This window comes from Bombyx mandarina, chromosome 23, assembly GCF_030267445.1.
Source record: "Bombyx mandarina strain Sakado chromosome 23, ASM3026744v2".
NCBI lineage: Eukaryota > Metazoa > Arthropoda > Insecta > Lepidoptera > Bombycidae > Bombyx > Bombyx mandarina.
Genome location: NC_143229.1, coordinates 8,120,677 through 8,143,477, shown reverse-complemented (window position 1 = coordinate 8,143,477; position 22,801 = coordinate 8,120,677). Strand labels below are relative to the sequence as shown.

Here is a 22,801-nt window from a genome sequence, read left to right as displayed (position 1 = left end):
CCCTGCACTCTGGAAAACATCCCAAATTTTTACGATCCATAAGCCTGCTAGGTAAGCCGCCTAACGAAGTTTCATCTTATCGTCCTATTAACATGACGCCGATATTGTCAAGGTTTTGGAAAAAAAACATCTTAATGGCATAAAGCAGGTATGTACCTAAACAGAGGGTATGTACAATATGAAAATGTCCGGAAAGGAAGGAATACTATTCGGCTGCTTTTCTCAACGTACAATCCTTTGACCTGGTTTGGTCTAGGTGGACTGCTATGCAAAATTATAAAACACATTCCTACTTTCTACTGTTAGTCTTATCCCATGGACAGAAGGTTTCAAGTCAAGCTCCGTGACGCTAGATCTTCTCTTTTTGGCTGCAAAGTCGGAGTACTACTACCCCAGTACTCTGTCTTCTCGGTTGATGGGCTATCTAACAAGCTCAGGCTGTATTGTTCTTTAATAAAACTGACGTATTGAATCCAACTATGGTCAACAGCTAACAAATCCAACATTATGTGCCTCCAGAGAACTCAAAACATTATCCTGTGGGTATTCTCATCAGCGCCTTATTATCAAGGTTATCAAATTCATTATTTTAATTTATTTTGTTTCTTAAAGTAAATGTAAAAATATTAACTCAAAAGTCGGAAATCCACAAGTAGGTACCTGGAAATTTCAACCATACTGGACGAAATTAAGAGATACTCAACCAACTTTAAAGACCGCTTGGCAGCTCATCCAAACCCGTTGTCCAGCATGCTCTTGAAACCAAATCGGATTAGAATGCTCAAAAGAGCCGATGTGCTATCCTACTAAGTGGCGCAGGTGCATTAGCGATTTACTGGTGGTAAGACGTCTTGTGAGTCCGCACGGGTAGGTACCACCACTCCGCCTGTTTCTGCCGTGAAGCAGTAATGCGTTTCGGTTTGAAGGGTGGGGCAGCCGTTGTGACTATACTGAGACCATAGAACTATATCTCAAGGTGTGTGGCGCATTTACGTTGTAGATGTCTATGGGCCCATCGATCGTAGATCGTTAGATGGGCCGCTCCATATTAAAGGGCGCACAATATTTTGTCATCAGTCATGGCTCCTCTTCACAATCGGCCATGATGGGCGATTATAGAAATTCACGATAGTGTAGAGGGCATAAATGTGTGTGATCGGCCATCATCGCGTATGATCGTGCGCAATCGGTGTTGTGTCGATAGGTAGATCAAAGGAATGATGGCCCATGATTGTGTGAGCGTCCACACCATCGCCGATTAGTTAGGATGTAGTTGTCTCAAGTGTGTGTCAATTGTCTCGACTACAAAACTATGGTTGCATGGACCTTGTTTTGTTCCAATTGATTGGCACCCACCCACCATTATCTCTTCCTCCATCTTGTTTATCATTATCGGTAGGCAGCGGCTTGGCTCTGCTTCTAGCATTGCTGAAGTCCATGGGCGACGGTAACTACTCATCATCAGGTAGGCTGTATGCTCGTCTGTCTACAAGGGCAATAAAAAAAAGTTTTCACGATTCTTTGTTCGCGCACATTAACTAAATGACTATATGAGCTAACTAAAAATATTGCCGCAGCCGCGATCTCCTCGATTTCCATCATCGATACCTAGACGTCTTAACATATCAGTAGACAGTCAGTAAATGAACGTTCACGATTGTGTGGACAGTTGCCCGATCATGGCGGCGATGATGAACGATCATTTGTTGGTTTGTTGGCCCATCATGGCCGATTGTGAAGAGGAGCCATCAAAGAGGTGCACGCACAACTCTTATCTTAGTACGCGACAAGTGCATGTTGTGAGTGGGCGTGTAGGTACATTAAAAAATAATTTTACTTTTTTTCGTGTTTAACCATTTAATTATGCCTTCGTGTTCATTTTGGAAGTGTAAAAACACAAGCCGAAACACAAATAAAGACGAAGGTGTTACTTTTCATGCGTAAGTATTTGTAAAGAATTTAACATATATTAAGTGTATAATCTATGGAATTTAATTTGATTTATTTCAAACACACGTCTCGAGCGGCTTAGCGGGATGAAGGAGAGGCGTAAGGGGTGGAGAAGCGACCGGCTGCCAAAGATTATATACTAAGCAGAGCGGTTAAAGTTCTGAAGCAACTCTCTATACGTTCGTTTTTGTGAAACTGGAATTGAATATTTCATATTTACTTTAAAATTGCAATGACGTAATAACTTTCATTATGAGTGACTTTTCTTCTTATTTTCTTAATTTTAAATGTATAAGTACCAAATATATCATTAGGTATATTTTTATACAGTACAGATTAGCTTTTATAGCCCGGGAGTTGGCTACAAAGTATGCGAACATTTTTTTGTTAATTTTAGTTTCCCTCAAGATCCGCGAGTTAAAGAGAAATGGATTGAAGTAATTCAACTTGAACGGAAGGAGGATGACTGGCTACCGACCAATTGTAGTAAAGTATGCTCTGATCATTTCACACAAAATGAGATCTTTATTACGAAAACGGGGAGACGTAAAATTATAGCTTCCGCTATTCCAGCCTTTCAGGTATATTTCGATTTTTATATATTTTTTTGTTATTTCCATGTAATAATTTTTAATCCGATTTAGTTGTAATTACTCTTTTTTTTCAGCCACTGCCAATCAATGCTTTTGATGACAGGGAAGGATCGCCGAATGTATTTATTTCTGATAATGATTCTATATTCGACAGTCCAAAGGAAATTTCACTCAAAAGAAAAATAAAACTTATAGAAAAGAGACAGTTACAGTATAAGAAAGACCTCCTTAAAGTTAAACGACAAAATAAAAATTTGAAAAAACAAAATATTACTCTGAAAGAAACTTTAAATTTTTTTAAAAAGAAACTAAAGGGCATGGGCCATTTTCGGCCCAGCTACTCGTGCTCTCAAGGACATAAATGAAATATCTATAGGAAAAAACATTTCATTTTACATACTTATTATAAAATTTAAGGGTATTTTAATGGTGGGATAATTAAAATCATAAATAAAAAGAAATTAGCATGACTAAGCTACATTGATAATATTGATGGAGTTGCCATATGTAAAATATATTTACATTTTAAACAATTTAGATCATAGATTATACACTTAATATATTTGATTTAGATTAAATCTTCTTAAAAAACATTATATTGCAAAAAAAAACATATTATATTTTGTTGTAATATAAAATATATTATAGTACATATAAATATATAGTAATATAAATAATATTTAAGCTGATGCTGATGTTAAAGTGTCAGTGTATTGACAGCAAAATCATATGATATAACCTAAAATTCTTATCTTATTTTTAAATATCTCTGTATCCCCATGAACAATATTGATTTTAATTTGTTTATAATAAAAGGGATATATAGTCTATTATTTAAACTTAATTTAATTACTATCCTTGAACTTCGTTTAGTGGGCCGTGCAATGTATGGAGAGTGGCCCATGTCCTTTAGAGCACTTTCATGAATTAGAATTAAAAGCTGAAGACGCGGTTGATAGTTTTCAGCAATTGTTACGTCTGTATCGTAGTAAATCGAAAAATTGCAATAAATTTACACCAGCTCTAAAAAAATTTGCATTAACTTACATTACTGCTCCTGCTGGCTATAAATATGTTAGAAGTAAATTTAACAATATTTTACCACATCCTCGCACATTATCTAAATGGTATGAAAATATTCATGCTGAACCAGGATTCACAGCACAGGTTTTTGAGAAGATGAAATTTAAAACTGTGAATGGAAGGATTTTAGCCACTTTACTCATCGATGAAATGGCGATCCGGAAGCAAAGAATTTGGAATGGCCGCAACACTTTAGGCTTAGTTGACGCTGGATTAGGTCAGAGTAATGAATTAGCAACTGAAGCATATGTGATGATGCTTGTTTCTAATACGGAAAACTGGAAAGTGCCACTCGGCTATTTTTTTATAAATGGTCTCTCAGGAGATCTTAGAGCCAATTTGATTAGAACTTGTCTTGAAATGCTTTCAAGTTGGTGTTGACGTCATTGCAATTACATTTAACGGCTGTGCAGCTAACATTGCTGCTGCAGAAAACCTCGGATGTAATTTCAGTAATATCAATTCACTTATAACTACTTTCGACCATCCATCAAATAATAATAAAAAAGTGGCTATCTTTTTTGACCCATGTCATATGCTAAAATTAATACGCAATACATTTGAGGCAAAAAAGATAATTTTTGATCAAAATGGCAATAAAATAGAATGGGAATATTTAGCGAGACTACACAAATTACAAGAGTCAGAAGGCTTTAAATTTGCGAACAAGATAACTGAACGTCACATATACTTCAGAAATCAAATAATGAAAGTTCATTTAGCTGCTCAGTTGTTAAGCAAGAGCGTAGCGAAATCATTAGAACTCTGTATACAGTTACTCAAAAATTGGAAAATTTACGATGTTGCCCACATTATAAATTTTGTAAATAATCTGAATGATCTTTTTGATGTCTTTAATTCGCGAGCACATCAATATCAATACAAAACTGCACTATGTCGCGAAAATTCCGCTCAAATCCTACATTTTTTACAAACTGTTAGAGAAGATATTAAAAACTTAAAGGTTTATAATAAAAAAAAAGAAAAAAAAAGGGAAATATAAGAAAGGGTACGTGTACTTATGTACGCGCGTAAGAAGTTATGCTTCATTTTTATTAAATTATTTCTTTTTTTTTAGTATTAAATAGTTAATAATAAATATTTAACGTTAATAATTTAATAATATTTAGTATGAATTATATTAAATAATAATTTTGTCATTTATATTACTAAAAAATGAATGCTAATAACACTTTTTTTTTACGAGTGTACATGCGCGAAAGTTCACCTGCGGCTATATTCAGACTCGCCAAGTTACGTCGGTCGTATTGTAATGCGCGATTTAGTGGGCAACTTCATTTCACTCATCAATTTTTCATAACGCGCCTAAAGAAGTATAACTTCAAAAATAATTATAAATAAATAAAATTGTGAGTCTAAATGTAGGCCAGGGTTTATTGGATTTTTGGTTGATATTGAAAGTCTTACGTATTTGTATGAAGAGTATGTCGAAAAAAAAGCAATTAATGAATTATATATCAACGTATCGGTTAAGCCAAGACCACATAGAGTTGTTTTTGGTAAAATGAGACAGCACGGGGGGTATAATAACAACCCTAACGCCCAACAATTTAAAGGTATATATAAAAAAATATTAAATCACTTGGAGTTGCGTAGTTCTTTTTCAGGAAATTGTTTTACCTACAATTTTCTTATTCTAAATTGTTCTCGACCTTTAGAAAATATTAATGAAACCAGTGTTCGCGAAGAAGACATTATTGAACATTTGACAATAAGCCAGTATGACGTAAACTGTGAAATATTATCAAACGGTTTGGATTTAAAAAATAATACATTAAGTGAAATTTCCGAGCAAGTAGTGAGATATATTATTTCAGGCTGGGTGGCAAGAAAAATAGTAAAAAAATTAAAATGTGAAATATGTAAAGATGCGCTATTATCTATATGAAAAGTTGGATTTTCATAAACTCATAAATATAAAAAATATGGGTGGGCTAGTTTTTCCTTCACGTGATTTGTTTCTTGTTAATTTAAAATCAGAATATTTTATAAGGTATCACATTAAAGAAAAAGGAACTCACAACTTTACTGGTGTCAATGAATTAAGTAGTATATAACTTATATTAAAGTCATTTTTACCCACCGATATTTTTCAAATATTAGATTACCATTCTAGAGAACAGCCAGCTACTTTCAACCACAGAGTTTTAATTATAAAAGTAATCATTGATGACTATATAAAAGTCAGACTTCATTACTTACATAAAAAAACAGAATGTACAAAACGTCAAAAATTTTATAAATTGGTTGGTTTTAACGGACTTTGATGTAATTAAAGTGATTAAGTAATTACTGTGCATAATAATTTCTCACAGTTTTTTTTTTTTATTGTTTATATGGGTGGATGAGCTCACAGCCCACCTGGTGTTAAGTGGTTACTGGAGCCCATAGATATCTACGACGTAAATGCGCCACCCACCTTGAGATATCAGTTCTATGGTCTCAAGTATAGTTACAACGGCTGCCCCACCCTTCAAACCGAAACGCATTACTGCTTCACGGCAGAAATAGGCAGGGTGGCGGTGGTGGTACCTACCCGTGCGGACTCGCACTTTAGAAATCAGAAGATTATCACTTCTGATCAATATTCTATTTGTTCTATGACAAGTGATGACTTACCTAACGTGCGAAAACTGCGAAACTAATGACAATCCCGCCACGAGTGGGGGCCTATCTAACGATCTACGATCGATGTATGGGCCCCAGTAACCATTTAACACCAGGTGGGCCGTGAGCTCATCCTCCCACCTACGCAATAAAATAAAAAACCATTAAATTCATCGAGATATTACGAATATAATCTCGTTGATTAAGTTGAGGTCGTATCTTCTTCGCCGCAATTAAATAATAAACAAACAGACCTATTTGATGATTCAACACATTGACAACCATTTAATAGGATATTACCTATTATAAGGGTTTTTGTGAAAACCCGACAAGTCCCATCCAGCTATTTTGTGTCATTCACAGAAAAATCTGTCACTCTTTTAAATAAGGAAATTAGAGTACATCTATACTAATCTATAGTCTATACTAAATTTAATTTTCTAAATCTACAATGGTTTTTACGGATGTTCCGTTACAACTACCTACTGAACCATGCATCCGATTGACTTGAAACTTGGTATCCATGTAGAAAATACATGTACTTAATGGATAGGCTAATATTTATATGAGTGATGGACTCCTTAATAATAATGACAATAAATAATAATGTTAATTTTAAATGCCCAGCAAAGCGGGCGAGTACGGCTAGTCATAGATATATGTATTACATACATACTTAGACTTGTTATTTATGAACTTAATAATTGTAATGTAATGTAATTTATTTCTTAAGTATTATATAACACCGGTTACTTGGAGATATTTCGTGGTGATTGGATTTAAATGGGATTGTAAGGAATGCTAAAATGTATTGATAAATAATGTAGGTATCGAAAACTTTCGCAAATCGATGCCTCCAATGAACACTACGCTAACTCCAAATTCGTAGGTTTACAGGAGGAGCGTTTAAACGAAAAAAGTTGATAAAATCTTTATTATTGCAGATATATTTTTATGGTTTTTCTTGGTGTAACTAGCTGATTTACTCTTGCTTCGAACCCCATCAATAATGATTTGTAATACTTTTAAAATAGTGAAGCGAATTGCGTGAAAAACGAAAATTTCAAAATTTTGAGTTAGAGTAGTGTTCATTGGAGGCATCGAAATATCGATTTTACTATTTTTAATAAAGATTCGATATAATTATGATTTTTCAAACGAGATTCTGGCCCGGTTTTTGTACTACGAAATAAATATTCAACTTTTTATTATAATTATCTTTCGAAATCGCAAATAACAATAAGTTGGTATATTTGTAATACAATAATGAAAAAATATTATTTGTGTTACAAATATCTTTAAATCAACAAGCAAACCATAATTATTAAAAACTTTCGTTTGTTAGTCTGAACAAAAAATCGATTATTCGAACTTAACAATACGATACTTTACGCATCGATACATGTCCACAAGCCTTTCCCAATATAAATAAACATTTTATTCGTCTATAAATATTGTCGACATCTTACAATTTAAATGTATGAATCGAAAAAATTAAATATGATTGATTCAACATCAATTTTCTTCTAAAAAATAAAGTATCACCTTATAGAATTAATTAACCATCGCTAATGACTTGACTTGATCTGTAATATTTATATTTAAAAAAAGGCTAGGTGTTTAAAACTGTTTTACACTATACTTATTTTTTAAGAAGTTTAAATATGAATGGATTCATAGCCGTGCATTGCGGTAAGAACACGATTAACCAGATAAACGATTCTCTATCTAAAGTCATAAAATAATAAGAATGCTTATTGTAGGCGCCGGATATCACAGTGAAAATTTAAGAAAAGAGTATCAGAAAACATGCAATCAGGCCTGCAGAAAAGCTAGCGAAATCTTAAAACAAGGTGGAAATGCTGTGGATGCAGTTGAAAAAGCCATAATTGGTAAATAGATGTAATATTACTTTATGATTTATATATTTTAATTTAAACAAATTTGAATTAATTATCTGTTGTTGAATCTCTACTATCTTAATTCACATTTATTACTAATGTAAATTAACTACTACATTATTATTTTACAGAATTGGAAAACAGTCCATTAAGCAATGCTGGTTATGGATCAAACCTAACTTGGGATGGTACTGTAGAGTGTGATGCATCACTTATGAATGGTCAAACTTTACATTTTGGAGCTTGTGGTGCTGTTTCAAATGTTTGGAATCCTATAACACTGGCCAAGAATCTTTGCATTAAACAATGTGACAGTTTGTCTTTGGGTAGAGTTCCACCTTGTATACTCACTGGACAAGGTGCCCGATCATGGGCACAAAGAATGGGCCTTGAAATTGTGGATGATCACAAAATGATTTCTGCAAGAGCATTTCGTAACTTTAAGCATTGCAAGCGAAAACTTAAAAAGTATTCAATACAAAATGATGTAAAATTTAGTCCTCTAGATACAGTAGGAGCAATTTGTGTGGACATTAATGGTGTTGTAGCAGCTGGTGCTAGTTCAGGAGGGGTTTCTTTAAAACATGAAGGTAGGGTCGGACAAGCTGCTTCTTTTGGAAGTGGGGTTTGGGCTTTAATGAGTAGAGATGGAATAAAGTCATCTGTGGCATCATGCACATCAGGATGTGGGGAGCATTTAATAAGAACACAGCTTGCAAAAAACACAGCAGAAAGTTTGTTTGAGTCCTCATCCCCAACTGAAAGTCTAGATAAATGCCTGAAGAAAAATTTTTTACATTCACCATTCTTATGGGATGTACCCGAAAGACTGTGCGGAGCTTTAGCTCTAAGGCATGACCCACAAACTGGAGATGGTGAAGTTTTATGGGGTCACACAACTAAAACAATGTGCGTGGGTTACATGTCTTCGGAAACAGATAGACCAAAGGTAGGATGCCCTCATTGACATAATAAAATGAAAAACATATAATAAAATAAAATCCTATAAATTTATAATTCCATTTTGCTTTCTGTTCTAGTGCATTATCTCACATCTACCTCCAAATGTAGAGCCAGGACATAAGGCTGTTGTCTCGGGACATCCCTTTAAGATTGCAATTCAAGAGTCCCCAGTAATACAGTGGGAGGTGGCTGAATCAAACTGTAATGGATATCTTAGTTAATTTTAAATAACTAGATCTGATTATAGGAGTGTTATGTGAAAAAATGTATTGATTTAAAAAAGAATCAGTCTTATACTTGTATTTGCTAGGCTGATGAATAAATTTTAATGTTCGATTCTGTACTATGCAGTTACTGGATCCCATAGACACCACAACATATAATGCTACTGGCTGTTTCTATCTTAGAGATAAGATTAAAGTTACATTTGCAACTGCCATGTAATCCTTCACACTGGAATGCATAATTGCTCAGTAGCCCAAAAAATGGCAATATTGTGATAAAATAAACTAGGCTCCCAAAATTTATTTTACTGATTATTTTTCCTTCTTTTTTAGTGACTTAATCAATAACCAGAAAGTAATTAGATATTTGTATTGATTGGTTATTAAAAATAATAATATGAATAGCATTATTGTGTTGAGTCAATAAAACTAAGTAAATTAAGAAATATATTTTTTATTGATACTTTGCTTAATAAATTGTGCGGCAAAGATAAATTCGGTGAGACATCTTCAGTAGCTGTGCAGTACACTGCAAAAAAACTCCTAATTTCTAGTTTCCATTTTAAGTGAATATAATTTATTACTTTAGCACCTCAAAAAGATAAGTACCAATTAATGAAATCACAGTAAATTATAGAGAACTCAATTATGAAAATAAACTTATATAGATATAGAGTAGATTGAAAAGAAGTCTATAATTAATTTGTTTTCATCTTATTGTTAGTGTTTCTAAAACGTCTAATTAATTTTTATCAGAAAACTGTGTGTGATGTTACATTTTGGGGAATTACATTGTAACCTATATAATAAAGAGTAATGAAAACGTTACCCAAAGATGAACTATGCTGCTTTTACTATCATCAATACGTAGCGAATGTAATCAATATTACATATTGTCATGACATGACTGACATATTTAAAAAATGTTTATAATTATTATATTATCATGTAAATGTAAACTAAACGAATTACTGAAGAAAATAAACAAAACATACGTTTATTAAATCACATTTCAATATTATACTAAAGTACAATTGATGTAAATTTAAGGTACATAAAAAACGAATCGAAAAATTATCTGAAGGAATGAGTGTAAAAACGATTCAACTGACATAAGCTAATAAAATACACAATAAACTGAATCTCCAATTTGATGGTTCACCAATATAAATAGTATACATTATAATAAATGAAAATATCCTTTGTGTCAAAAAATGTAGATCACTCAGATAATTTATTTCAGAATAAAGAAATTTTCAGTCAAAACTCAGAGCTATCAGGCACTTGCTGTTTTAAAAGCTGTTTTTATTTTCCAGATTTTGTTATTTAAACCACTTTTTTCACTGAGCCCTTCTTATCCTATGTTTATTCTAATTTATGCTACGAAACAACTAAAACAATAGTTAAAATTTGTCATTGTTAGTATTGTACATATTGTTACACTAAACCAAAAAATAAAACAATATTCTAGTTTGTTTATAGGGTTATACAGTACATAGTCGTAATAAGTCATCAGACTTTGAAGCTGTATTCAAATAAATAAAAGAAAAGCCTCTATAAAGTAAAAATATACGAAGACTACACTATATTGTGACAAAAATACAATGTATTTTCTTTATATTTCTGACTAATAGTCATTCGGTTAAATGCCAAGCTAATACTGCTCTCCAAATCTTATCACTTATATACTTATACTAAAAATTGCTAATATAAATTCAAAAGTATTAATAATATCCTGGTCATGAGGTTACATAATTCGATCATATAATCATACATTCGAAATACAAGGCATGGCTTCAGTCTTTTTTACACCACAAACCACTGCATCAGACACATCCGTATTCGTACCATATCGCGGACTCTTTAGAATTCTCCGTGTTTTCGTTACGATTTATTGATCTCCGGTCGTGTCTTGCTTCATTTCTATCTTGAGTAGAATCATCGACCGTGTGAGGTTGGTCCGGACCAGGCCTTTCAGACGTTGGTCTTTCATTCAAACTTTGACAAGCGCCGTCGCCGATAACCGTCGATATTCTGTTGTATACTAAATATGTCGGGTTCTCTTTTATCGGTGTACTTTGCGGCTTTGAATCAAGGTTGACATTAGCCTCTTCGTCTGCTACATACACAGTGCGACGAGTACCAGCTATACCGAATACCGGCGTCGGTGTTGAAGCTGAAAGGTAAAATAGAAGCAAATATATTTACAGATAAACTATATCTCTATGAGGATATGTAATAAATATTATGAAGTCAGTAGAATATACCTGTCGGCAAACCCGATTCGCTTTCTATACCTTGAAAGCTGTTACGATGGGAAGGAGGCACAGTTTTATGTGGTCTTCTACGTAACGATGCTCTAATTAGAGCATCATCTCCGCCTCCGCTATGTATGGACGTTGTCGATAATCTTCTTGCGAAATTATTGTCACCGGTAAGTCTTGTAGAATCCAAGCTATTAATAGACCCGGACATTTCCATGTTTTCTGATTTTTTTAATAGTTTATCATCAAATCTTCGACTGAAGCTCGCTTCAGTACTGTGTCTAGACGATTCAACGCTATGATTAGATGTCGCGGGATCAAAATCAGACATTTTCAACGTTTTCTCAATTTCTTGACTACCTGGATCTGACTCTCCTGATTCGGAGCCTGCTAAAGTTAGTTGTGATTTAGAACTGGAGGCATCTTCGATTCTTTTGTTATTTCTCGATGGAACCTTGTTTATTAAGTCTGTCCCGGCTTTCCGTACCCTCTTAACGAATGAAGCTCCGAAACCACGTCGTTTTGTTGTACAGTTATCTAACTTCTTATAATGTTCCATTATTTTTTCTTCCAGTTTTTCCTTTTGACGGCATAGTGCATTAACTTTGTCGGCGAACATTTTCTCTTCTTCGTGATAATGCTGTTTATCTTTCAACGAATGAGCGAGTAACTCGTGATATTGGGTCAAAAGTTGAGACACGTGATCCATTAATGAACGCCTATCGGCATCTAAGCTTTTATTCATTTGTATCAACATTTCACAGTGTTGATTTGTTTTATTAATCTCTAGTTCCAAGCTCGTGATAATTTCAACTTTTGTATTGACTTCCCCAGAAATTTCCGTGTTAAGTAATTTTAAATGCGACACTTCACTTCTCAATTTTCTGTACTCTTCCTGCATGTTTCTATATTCGTTTTTCAATCTATCGCTAGCAGTAAAAAGATTTCTAAAATCATCTTTCAATTTGGAGTGTTCTGCCCTAAGGTTTATCAAGTTTCTAGACTCTGTTTTCAAGTTATCCCTTTCTTTTTCAAAATCATTTACTTTTTTTTCACAATGCGTTAGTTTTTCTTTTAACTCTCTATTTTCAAGTTTTAAATCCCTAATGGTAACTTTCACTGGCTCTCTCTCACTAAGGAGCATTTCGTACTCTGTATTCAATTGTTCGTGCAATGTCTGCAGAGCAACCTGGTCTCTTAGCAGGTTGTCTTGTTTGTCCTTCAGTATTTCTAACTGTTTTACAATTTCTTCCTTTTCCGCAGCCAATTGGCTATTAGCCAGTTGTAATGTCATTTGTTGCGAAATCAATGACCCGTTTTGCGAATTCAGCGTAGCAATATTCACTTGCAATTTAGCGTTTTCAGCTTGACTGCTTTCGAGAGAAGCTTGTAAAGCAGTTAAGTCTGCCGTAAGCTGTTCAATTTGAGGATTAACTACATCATCCTCTTTGTCAATTTCTTCTATATGTTTGCAATCACATGGTACTAATTTCAGTAAGTTTGCTTTGGCTGCAATTTCAGATATTAAACCTTCATAATCATTGTTTGTGATAATTTTTTCCAATAGATCTTCTACGTTAACTTCTTTGGATATTATTTCTGTCGAACGTATACCAAGTTTCTCTACACAATTCCTCAATTTATCAAAATTTACTTTTTCGGATATTAAATCTTTCTGCAGTGTCTGTATTGTTTCAGTGTCAACTTTCTTTTGTGATTTTAATTCCTGGGTTTTTTGTTCAAGATCCTGTAATCTATTGGCTATATTGTGATTTGTTTCTAATTCTTTGACTAATCTTTCAATTTCTTTTTTCTTTAACTCAAGTTCGCTAGTAAACTTATCCAAATTTACGTCTTTTTCTTCTACGGCTTCTCTTAATTTACCAACTTCTCTTTGTAGATTGTGCGTGTCTCTTTCACTGTAAGTCAATTTCGTTTTAAGTTCTTCTGTTTGGATAATTAGTCCAGTAACTTTATCGGCTTCCGGCTTAAGAATATTGACTTCTTTGTTTCTGGCGTCCAAAGTTTTTTCTAGTTCATCAGCCCTCCTCTGTATTGAGTCACAGAGCATTTGTATCCGTTGCTTATCCTTGGTAAGCGATTCTAAATGTCGTTCGAAATCTTGAAGTTTACTCTTCTCAGATTCTCTATCTATGGCATGTCTATCTATAAAAGATTTTTGACTGTCCAATGAATCTTGTAATTTTCTGTTCTCTTCTAGGGCATTTTTAAAAACTTCCTCGAGTTCCGAATTCTGTTGTACAAGCCTGTTGTAATTTTCTTGGAGTTGTTCACATTTCAATGCCAACCTTTTCTTTTCTTTTTCTAATTCCAATACTTTATCACTGCTTTCTAATAACGATTGTTCTCGTAAGTTGTCTATTGTCGAGAGGAGCCGTTTATTTTCTAATTCTAACTTCAGTGCCCTCGCTTGAGCATTACTCGTTAATTGTTCTGATAAACTATTTTCTCCAGATTCTAGAGTGCTCTCTCCTTCATTGTCTGTATCTAGATTGCTATTGTTACTTTCACTTAACATAGACCGAGTAATATATTGCAAATGGTTGTTTTCTTCAATGAGTTCTTGTATTTTTTGCTGATCTGCATCTCTTTCCTGTTAAGAAGCGTATTTTTTATTAACACTTTATGATCTTAAAAAAATAATTGCTTTACACATTTTTAAAGGTGAATAAATTAATTACCAATGCTATGTCGTTCGCTTCCCTTTTTAATTTGATCATAGCTGCTTCTAAATTGAGGCATTGCTCTGCTCTTTTTCTAGCCCTTTGCAGTTGTTCCTCAAGTGCATCCCTAGTTTCCATTAAGGCTTTGTTATCTTCTCTCAATTCTGACACACGCGTCTTATAATACTCCGCATCTGCCAATCTATCTCGGTATCGCTGAATTTCTTGTTCTAATCTGAAAATTATAATTATTATATTTATTATTATTTTTATTTCAGTTTCATCTGATTACTAAAGGCTCAAAAATATTATTTAAAAAGTCTTACCTTTCACATCGTTCAGCCTTTTCTCTAAGCGCATCAACTTCATCTCTATAGCCAGTAGCTTTTCTTGCTTCATTGAACCATTCTTGGCTGTCTGTTCTCAACTTTCCTAACACTAACTTAGTGTGTTCTAATTCTTCACGACATTCTACAAGCTGTTCAGATTTTTCTTCACTGCAAGAAAAACACATATTATTTATTATAAATATTTTCAATGTAGACATAGTTTGACTAGTTTGGCTTTATATTTTAATAAAACATTACTTCTAATCAAGGAATGTTAGAAAGAATGGGGCCAATAACATAGCTTCTAAGAATAAACATTTATTACTCTTCAGTATCGTACTGCATGTATCGCAGTTATGATCTTGTTAACACTTGTCCATCAGTACAAGTAATAAAAGATTTTACATAAATATACTCTTACAGTTCCTGCCTTTGCTTCCGTAGCCTTGCTTTCCAGTCAGCTAATTCAACAGCTAAATGTTGACTATCGCCGTTGCTTTGATTTACATTCTGGGTTGATCGATTTTTTCCATTCTTGACCTCATTTTCATTTTCACAAAGCCCATCTTGCAGTACTAAGGAAGCCCAATTTTGCAGATAATGGTCTCGTTCTTTGGCAAGTCGTCGCATATGATTGAACATTGTCGGTGACTGGAAGAGATCTATCGCATCCGGGGTCAATACCACTGTTTGCATGTCTGTCACCTGTGAAGTTATTCTTAAATAAATAACCGGGAACAAATCAAGCATGATCATCCGGCACCAAATAAAGATTCCCTGTGTTAAGGGTTATCAGAGACTGACATAAATACTTATATATGTTTATAAATATATACTAATATATATATAGATAATAAACACCCAGACCAAGAATAAACAAACTTGTTCATCACACGAAGGTTTGCCCGATGTGGAAATCGAACCCAGACCTCCGGCGCAACAGTCAGGGGCGCTAACTATTGCACAACCGAGTCGGTCATTTTTAAAATAAACAATGTATAATGACGTTCCCTCCGTGTATTTTTTTTTACTCGTAAATCTTTTTCCGTTTTACTCAATACATGTACAAAAATGACGGTCACTTCCCTGTTAAGTGGTTACTGTAGCCTATAGACATCACGACGTGAATGCTGTCACCCACCTTCAAAATTTAGACTTAATATGTAGCTAAGGTCTGACGTCTTAAGAGCTTACTGGAGCCAGCGGACACCGCGGGATGAGCGCCCCTTTCCAACTTTGGACGTTCAGTGTAGGACTCATTAGAATAAATACAATACGCCTAACACACGTCTCAAAACGGAAGGCATGACTGGCTTGTGGCAGAAGTGGACAAGAATTCGATGTGCACTCTACGCTTTAGGACTAGTAGTCACGATAGAGAGTAGGGGGAGTTTTATAAGAAAACTAGCGACCCGCCCTCGCTTCGCTAAGGAAACATTAAAACACACATGAAAAAAAAAAAAAAAAAAAAAGTAGCCTATGTTCATCAGGGACAATGTCGGCTTTAATGGAGAAAAGAATTTTTCAAATCGGTCCAGTAGTTTCGGAGCCTATTCGAAACAAGCAAACAAACAAATCTTTCCTCTTTATAATATTAGTATAGATAGAGCGGTAAATACTACGGAAAAAATACGGTAGTAGCTCAAGGTCAGGGTTAAATTACTCATATTTTCTAATAGATTGCAGAGTTGTGTAAAGTCAATACCAAAAGACGAATCTGGTTGCTTAGCTACGTGCTATAAAGTCACTTTGAATACATTTATTATCTTATTAAAAAAACACAATGTATTGTATTGTCTGATCAATCAACAAGCATTGAATTGAATATTAAGTACTCGAACATAACCCGTAATACGACACTAACGCGTAGCAGATCCAAACTATATATGAGTGAACGGATAGTAATAAAAATTTTAGTTATTCATAGTTGGTTTAAACAAAACACAATATCAGTTTTACTTTAAATAGGTGTAGGTATGGCTAAACTACTGCGGCTAATTCTCAGGCGCTCAAACATCTGCGAAGTATTTAGCTCCATAAGGATAGACATGTTTAGCTGACTACGGAATGTGTACCCAATATGCGAGGCCAGCACCACATTTAAAATGGATTGGTACTGTGTTATTGCACAAGGACGATGAACGAGAAAACAAAGTTTGGTAAACGAATTCACGGCCTACCCGGTAATAAGACACAAAGACACCATAACATAAATACCGTACACCCACCCTGAAACATGACACCGACCACCCGTACTTCGGTGGCCTGTAGCTTTATAGACCCGGACTCTTATGGAACAATTACAAGAGTCGTAAGGGCTTCGATATAACAAAATTAACTATACAGTCGGCTCCTAATTCACGAATATGGCAGTTTTTTTCCTACCTAAGCTGATAGCCTTAAGAGGCTATCTCAGCGTAACCTTAACTAGTAGGTGAGCTCACGGGGTTCAGACCTGACGACGTTGCTAACACAAACCCTAGCAAGAGCCGTGCTTCGCAGAATCTACCACCGGATAGGAAATGCAAACCACTGAGAAGATTCGTCGAGAAACTCAGTGGGCTGGGTTAATTTACTCGTCGAGCCCTTCGTCGCAAGCGACGAGTTCGACGAGAACGATGACCGGATGGCGGTAAATATTCATTATTTGTACTTTTCTCTCCGTCCTCGTTGAACACAATGTGATGCATTTAAGATATACAGTTCCAGTGTGTTTCTCAGCTAATTAACTAAGAATGTGGACAATTTAACTGGCCGCAAATCAAGTTAATAACGCAAGTCAAGTTTATTTAATGAAGCAACATAAAATTCAAATATCTTTTTAGTCACGACTAAGTACAAGTCGGGGCCGCTTGCACAAAAAAATTATGCAACCTAAAACTTGTCAAGCACTTGATAATGCGGTCATAAATTTGTGTAACTAGAACAAAAGAGTTAATAGTCGTTTTATCTATAACTCGGTTTTATGTTTTACATTTGAAATCTATATTTATTCGTTGTAAGTTATGTTTCGAACATATTTGCTAAATTTCACGCCGGATCAATTCATACTGTTGATTAAAGTATCTAGCGTCAAGCAACCCAGATTGCTCTCGCACGTAGAGTCGATTTCATTTTCAGAACGGACAACAGACAGAGCCGAAGCTTGATATTATATTGAAAGCGTTCTAAAATTAGTTATTGGATAAAAAAAATACTGTTTATACTTCTGTTTTTTTAAAGATACTAAATGGGTTTACAGTTCATGCTCCATTTGTTGTTAAGTGGTTTTCGGAGCATATACCCAGCGGGGTATCCCGGAACACCAGCGGCACCGCGCGGGCGGCCTGACGAGCCGTCGTACCGCGAAGACCGGTGTCGTTAGTCCACGACGAATGTTTCGACGAGTCAGGCGTCCTCAGGATAGCGCCGCGACCAACACTACAAACAGATTTGTAGTGTTGGTCGCGGGAACCTCCCTACTCTGCCCGGATTTTGACCCCGGGCGTAGATCGGACATCAGATTCCCGACACCACTGCTAATATCTCGTTCAGAATTAGATGTGGTAACTCCATTCCCGCCATCAAAATTTTTGGCCCATACCGTAGACCTCGAAGGCCAACTACCTAGGCGTCACCCTGGACAGAGGGATGACATTCGTTCCTCACGTTAAGTCAATACGCCACCGAGCTGCGTTCGTACTTGGTTGACTCTAAGTCTCTGCAAGCAAAGTAAATTGCCTCTTCATAGGAAGGTGATACTCTACAAAACTTTCATACGTTCTGTCACAAAGCTCAAAGCACATAACCTCTGTAGGTCATCCAATCCCGTTTCTGCAACGTAGCCGTCGGTGCACCGTGGTACGTGAGGAAATGCGCCATTTTGAGAAGGCGGCACGACATGAGAACCCTCTCATCGTAGCCGCTGGAAACTACATACCCGACCCGGTAGACCGAATGGTAAACCGTCGACGTCGCCCAAAGCACGTCATTACGGATCCTCCTGATCCATTAACGGTGCTTTTAGGCACCACAAGCACCGGTCACCGTCCTCATCGAACCCGTCGCTTGCGGCGAAGGGCTCGACGAGCGAACTAACCCATAGACACAGCCCACTGAGTTTCTCGCCGGATCTTCTCAGTGGGTCGCGTTTCCGATCCGGTGGTAGATTCTGCGAAGCACTGCTCTTGCTAGGGTCAGTATTAGCATCTCTCCGGTTGAGCCCCGCGAGCTCACCTACAAACGTTAGGGTGAAGCTGAAATAGCCTCTCAAGGCTATCAGTACAGGTAGGAAAAAAAAAGTAAGGAATGTCGATCTTTACGACGATCTAAATTTAGAATCGATACGTACGTATCTTAAGTTAGCGCCAGAACGCCACTTCGACAAAATGGCACGACACGATAACTCACATTTCTACTAATTACATATTCGAGCGACGGGGCAACGCAAAGCCGTCGTCGCCAGAAACACGTCTTGTCGGATTTCCAGGATCCTACTTCTCGGTGTTATTAGGCTTTTCAAGCACCGGTTACCGCCTCATCGAACTCGTCGTTTCCGACGAAAAGTTCGACGAGCGAACTACCGCATATTATATTCATAGTTTTTCGCCGGATGTTCTCAGTGGGTCGCGATAGCGATTCGATGGTAGATCTTGCAAAGTAGTGCTTTTGCTAGGGCTGGTGTCAGTAAATTCTCTCAGATTGAACAAGGGTGCGTAGGGTTTTAAAAACATTCTTGAGTCCACTCCCTACATCTGCTCACCGTCAAGACCCACACACCCCGCGCTCCCTGTAGGTGCGAAAACTTCATGAATGAGGTTCTGTTCTCTACACGAACATAACAATGTAAGATCTTTGACACCAGAATGTGAATGCTGTCATCCACCTTCAAACCTGTGGTGGAGACTCAACTATATTATACAAAGTCTGTTCCTCCCTTCCAGTCGAATTGAAAACCAATTTGTGAAAATAACTACTCGGACCGATAATATGTGGTGCGGTCACCAGTAAAGCTCTTTTTGATACATCAAACACATCCATTCTGATATATCAATCCATTTTTTACAACTATACTTTTGTTTACGATTTTTATCCCAGGCTTAATATAACTATGATCTCTGCCACAATAAAATTAAAGAATCCGCATAGAAAAATTATATTTCATTTATAATTTTTTCTACACAATATAACAAGTAATCAGAGATTAACATTGATCACAATGAAGAGCTTGTTCACTAAATCTATGGTATAAATAAGATAAAAGTCACTGAAGATATTTCTGCTTAGCTAAGAAAAAGAGTATTTATTGTTTACATTATCAGCTTGAGAACAGTTATATACTTTACACCCTATCCAGATATAGTGCATACTATCCAATGAAGAACACTTCAATTCTCCAAATTTCTATCAAAAAGTATTGTATGTATTGTGTCAAAAAAGTGTACTTAATACTTTATAGTATAAGGTATCCAAGGTATAAGGTACAAAGTAGCCACCAATGTAGCTGACTGTTAGTCCTAGCACCAATATTTATTTTAATAATTATATTCATCTAGGTTTTATGGACTTTATCTTCTCTTCACTACATGTATGCTTATTGAACTCCTTTAATGCAGGTTAAGAATTGTACTGATTAAAAAAAACATTCACAGTTAGCATCATATCGATGCTTGAAAGGCAAACGTGACTAAGCGACAATAACTGCTTTATACATAAATGATAGGCAATAACCATATTCGATGCGAAAAAAAATATATTTCTAGGTCTATTAAAATCATTTCAATCCTACAGCTAGATTCGTTAAAATTGGTTTTTTTTTCAGGTATTTCAACTTTAAATTAGTCTACTGTAAAGTTTATGCATTGTCGCTTAGTCATGTTTGCCTTACAGGCGTCGATATGATAATTTAGTATTGTCATAATTTAGAATATACTTTTTTATGAAATTTTAATAGGTAATTAAAAAAAAGGCTTGTTAACTAGCAATGGTTTGAAATACCTGTTTGATGCATTCCACAATGCTGTGTTGTAGCTCCAAATCAAGTTCTTTAATTCTTGTTATGAATATTTCTTTATTTGGACACTGAACAGCGGCACCGAGTAGTAGTAACACAAGCAACTTCATGTTCTCCAGCCCTTCCCTGGATTCCGGAGCTTTTCCAAGGCATATGCATTCTGGGACCACTAAAAGTGTCATTCCCAGCTCCTCTTCATACAGTGCTTTCACATTTTTAATGATAGCATCAAAGTTCTTAACTCTACCAAGTATCAAAGCCTGGTCTTCGAGACCTGACAATTTTGTGATATGGTATGATGGTTCTGGGTCTATCTGAAGATAAACTTGGTGAAGGATGTCTCCATTGAAAAGAAATTGATACCCAGACACTGATTCTGGATTTGATATGCATGATTTTATCTGTGAATGACAGTAGCATTTGTAAGGATCAATATTATATTATTATAGTCTAATTTTACTTGTATACTAAAACTAAAATAAGGCTGATGATATTGTTAAAAAAATTAAGGCAGTAAAGCTTAATGCCATTATCTAACTTGATGACAACAAGACATTCAACTTAAACATTATTTGACTTCAATTGTGTTAATCATTTAATACATAAAAGCATAACATTATTACACAACTGCTTTTGAAAGTTTAATCTTGCCATAATAGCTGTAGGCTATATTGTAATGTATGGGAACTGTGTTGCAGAATATAGCACAGAGAAAATATATTCTCTAGAGATTTTTATTTTCTTGAAGTTACTCTCGCCTTATTGACTTTATGATATGAATTTAATTACTAAGTTGTGAATCAGAATATTAAAATTATAAACTAAAGTAGTAGCAATGATATTCAATATATGTAACTATTTTCATGGTACATTATATTTTTTATAACTGTAGCTAAACAACAAAGTTATTTGGATAAACCTATATTTATTACAATATACTTTATTATCTGGGCCAGTTTCTTGTCACAGTTCCTTATCAAAAAGTAGATAACTTTATAGTAAATTTGTATAAATGCTTAGATTTAAATTCATAACAAAAACAAATGTATGTAATGTAATACTACTTACTAATTTAATGTTATAAATTTGATTAAACAAATTTCTCAACTAATCTTTAATACAGAAACTATAGTAATCAATTAATTGTTCTACTAGTTTTAGTATTCAGATCAAATGAACTTTTAATACAATTCATATCAGAAATCGATACTAAAAATAACACGTTCATTAGTATGGAACGGTTAACTGATTTTGTCTCACGCTTCTTTCTTACACACAAACTACGGATCTTTGTGCACTCACCCACGAAATCAGAGGCCCGTTCAAGAAGTCTTCGATCTCCGTACCAGATGCAGCCATCCTTGCCATGAGTTAGGCTCGATGAAACCTATCCCCATGCACCCGCTCCGTGCGCATGGCATCGAAATAATGTTCGTTTATAAAAACAACTTGTAATCACATTCAGGATATGTATCAAAACACAAAAGAAAACCAAACTGCCCGACTTTTACCACACGTCCTAACTTCATGCGATTTCATTTCGCTACTTTGATTAATTGACAATTGACTGAACTGACATTACTGTTTGTTTGTTTTTTCTATAGGATAAGCAATGTGAATGTTGCTACTATAGCTTCTTTTGGAACCGTTGGCCAAAGCTATGCTAGTTAGGTGAAATGGTACAAAAAAAATTAAATTTTAAATCGTAAGAAATTAGAAGAGGTAATATACCTCAACATCATGGGCGTTGGACCAAATGAAATTACCTTTCACTAACGATGGACGAGTTCATAGCTCACGGCGTGTTAAGTGCTTACCGGAGCGCATAGACATCTACAACGTGAATACTACCACCCGTCTTGAAACATGTATTTTAAGTAGTCAGTGTATAGGTACAGTAAAACCCTTCAAACCAAAATGCAATACTACTTCACGTCAGAAATAGGCAGGGTGATAGTACCCTTGTGGACTAATAATGAGGCAATTTATAATTTTTCAGGTTTAATTTTTATTACACCGTGAAATGTAATTAACGATGATATCTCATTGAACTTTCTGGAGGAACCCGAGAATGTGTAACGATGGTGTAGTTGATAATCATAATTGTTACAGGAACGGTAAAAAAAGAAATAAATCGTTTCTAACAACTAAAATATACTTCACATTCTCGCCAAAGCTCCTTGAAAGGTC

The 22,801-nt window shown here is 35.2% G+C and overlaps 3 protein-coding genes across 3 annotated transcripts; 2 read left to right on the top strand and 1 right to left on the bottom strand.

The window, feature by feature from the left end:
* Positions 1-1,686: 1,686 nt before the first annotated feature.
* Positions 1,687-3,077, top strand: LOC149500165 (THAP domain-containing protein 5-like). Its single transcript, XM_089737354.1, has 3 exons — positions 1,687-1,940; positions 2,348-2,531; positions 2,618-3,077. Exons 1-3 carry the CDS (start codon positions 1,864-1,866, stop codon positions 2,906-2,908), a joined length of 552 nt encoding a protein of 183 aa, XP_089593480.1. The 5' UTR covers positions 1,687-1,863; the 3' UTR covers positions 2,909-3,077.
* Positions 3,078-7,162: 4,085 nt separating this feature from the next.
* On the top strand, positions 7,163-10,640 carry Tasp1 (Taspase 1). Its single transcript, XM_089737352.1, has 4 exons — positions 7,163-7,946; positions 8,018-8,146; positions 8,287-9,104; positions 9,196-10,640. Exons 1-4 carry the CDS (start codon positions 7,919-7,921, stop codon positions 9,337-9,339), a joined length of 1,119 nt encoding a protein of 372 aa, XP_089593478.1. The 5' UTR covers positions 7,163-7,918; the 3' UTR covers positions 9,340-10,640.
* On the bottom strand, positions 9,781-22,151 carry Girdin (protein girdin). Its single transcript, XM_089737351.1, has 7 exons — positions 21,914-22,151; positions 20,596-21,012; positions 15,041-15,324; positions 14,617-14,787; positions 14,309-14,525; positions 11,610-14,220; positions 9,781-11,518 (listed from the first exon to the last, which is right to left on the bottom strand). Exons 1-7 carry the CDS (start codon positions 21,977-21,979, stop codon positions 11,169-11,171), a joined length of 4,116 nt encoding a protein of 1,371 aa, XP_089593477.1. The 5' UTR covers positions 21,980-22,151; the 3' UTR covers positions 9,781-11,168.
* Between the last annotated feature and the right edge of the window lie 650 nt (positions 22,152-22,801).

What these genes read in the sequence shown, in the direction of transcription:
- LOC149500165 (XM_089737354.1), top strand. Translation starts at nt 1,864, where the DNA reads ATGCCTTCGTGTTCATTTTGGAAGTGTAAAAACACAAGCCGAAACACA. An exon ending in GAAGGTGTTACTTTTCATGC is followed by an intron (nt 1,941 to 2,347) that starts GTAAGTATTTGT and finishes TGTTAATTTTAG; the next exon opens with TTTCCCTCAAGATCCGCGAG. An exon ending in CCGCTATTCCAGCCTTTCAG is followed by an intron (nt 2,532 to 2,617) that starts GTATATTTCGAT and finishes CTTTTTTTTCAG; the next exon opens with CCACTGCCAATCAATGCTTT.
- Tasp1 (XM_089737352.1), top strand. Translation starts at nt 7,919, where the DNA reads ATGAATGGATTCATAGCCGTGCATTGCG. An exon ending in AGTTGAAAAAGCCATAATTG is followed by an intron (nt 8,147 to 8,286) that starts GTAAATAGATGT and finishes ATTATTTTACAG; the next exon opens with AATTGGAAAACAGTCCATTA. An exon ending in CGGAAACAGATAGACCAAAG is followed by an intron (nt 9,105 to 9,195) that starts GTAGGATGCCCT and finishes TTTCTGTTCTAG; the next exon opens with TGCATTATCTCACATCTACC.
- Girdin (XM_089737351.1), bottom strand. Translation starts at nt 21,979, where the DNA reads ATGGCAAGGATGGCTGCATCTGGTACGGAGATCGAAGACTTCTTGAAC. An exon ending in TTGTGGAATGCATCAAACAG is followed by an intron (nt 15,325 to 20,595) that starts GTATTTCAAACC and finishes ATAACTTCACAG; the next exon opens with GTGACAGACATGCAAACAGT. An exon ending in AAGCGAACGACATAGCATTG is followed by an intron (nt 14,221 to 14,308) that starts GTAATTAATTTA and finishes GCTTCTTAACAG; the next exon opens with GAAAGAGATGCAGATCAGCA.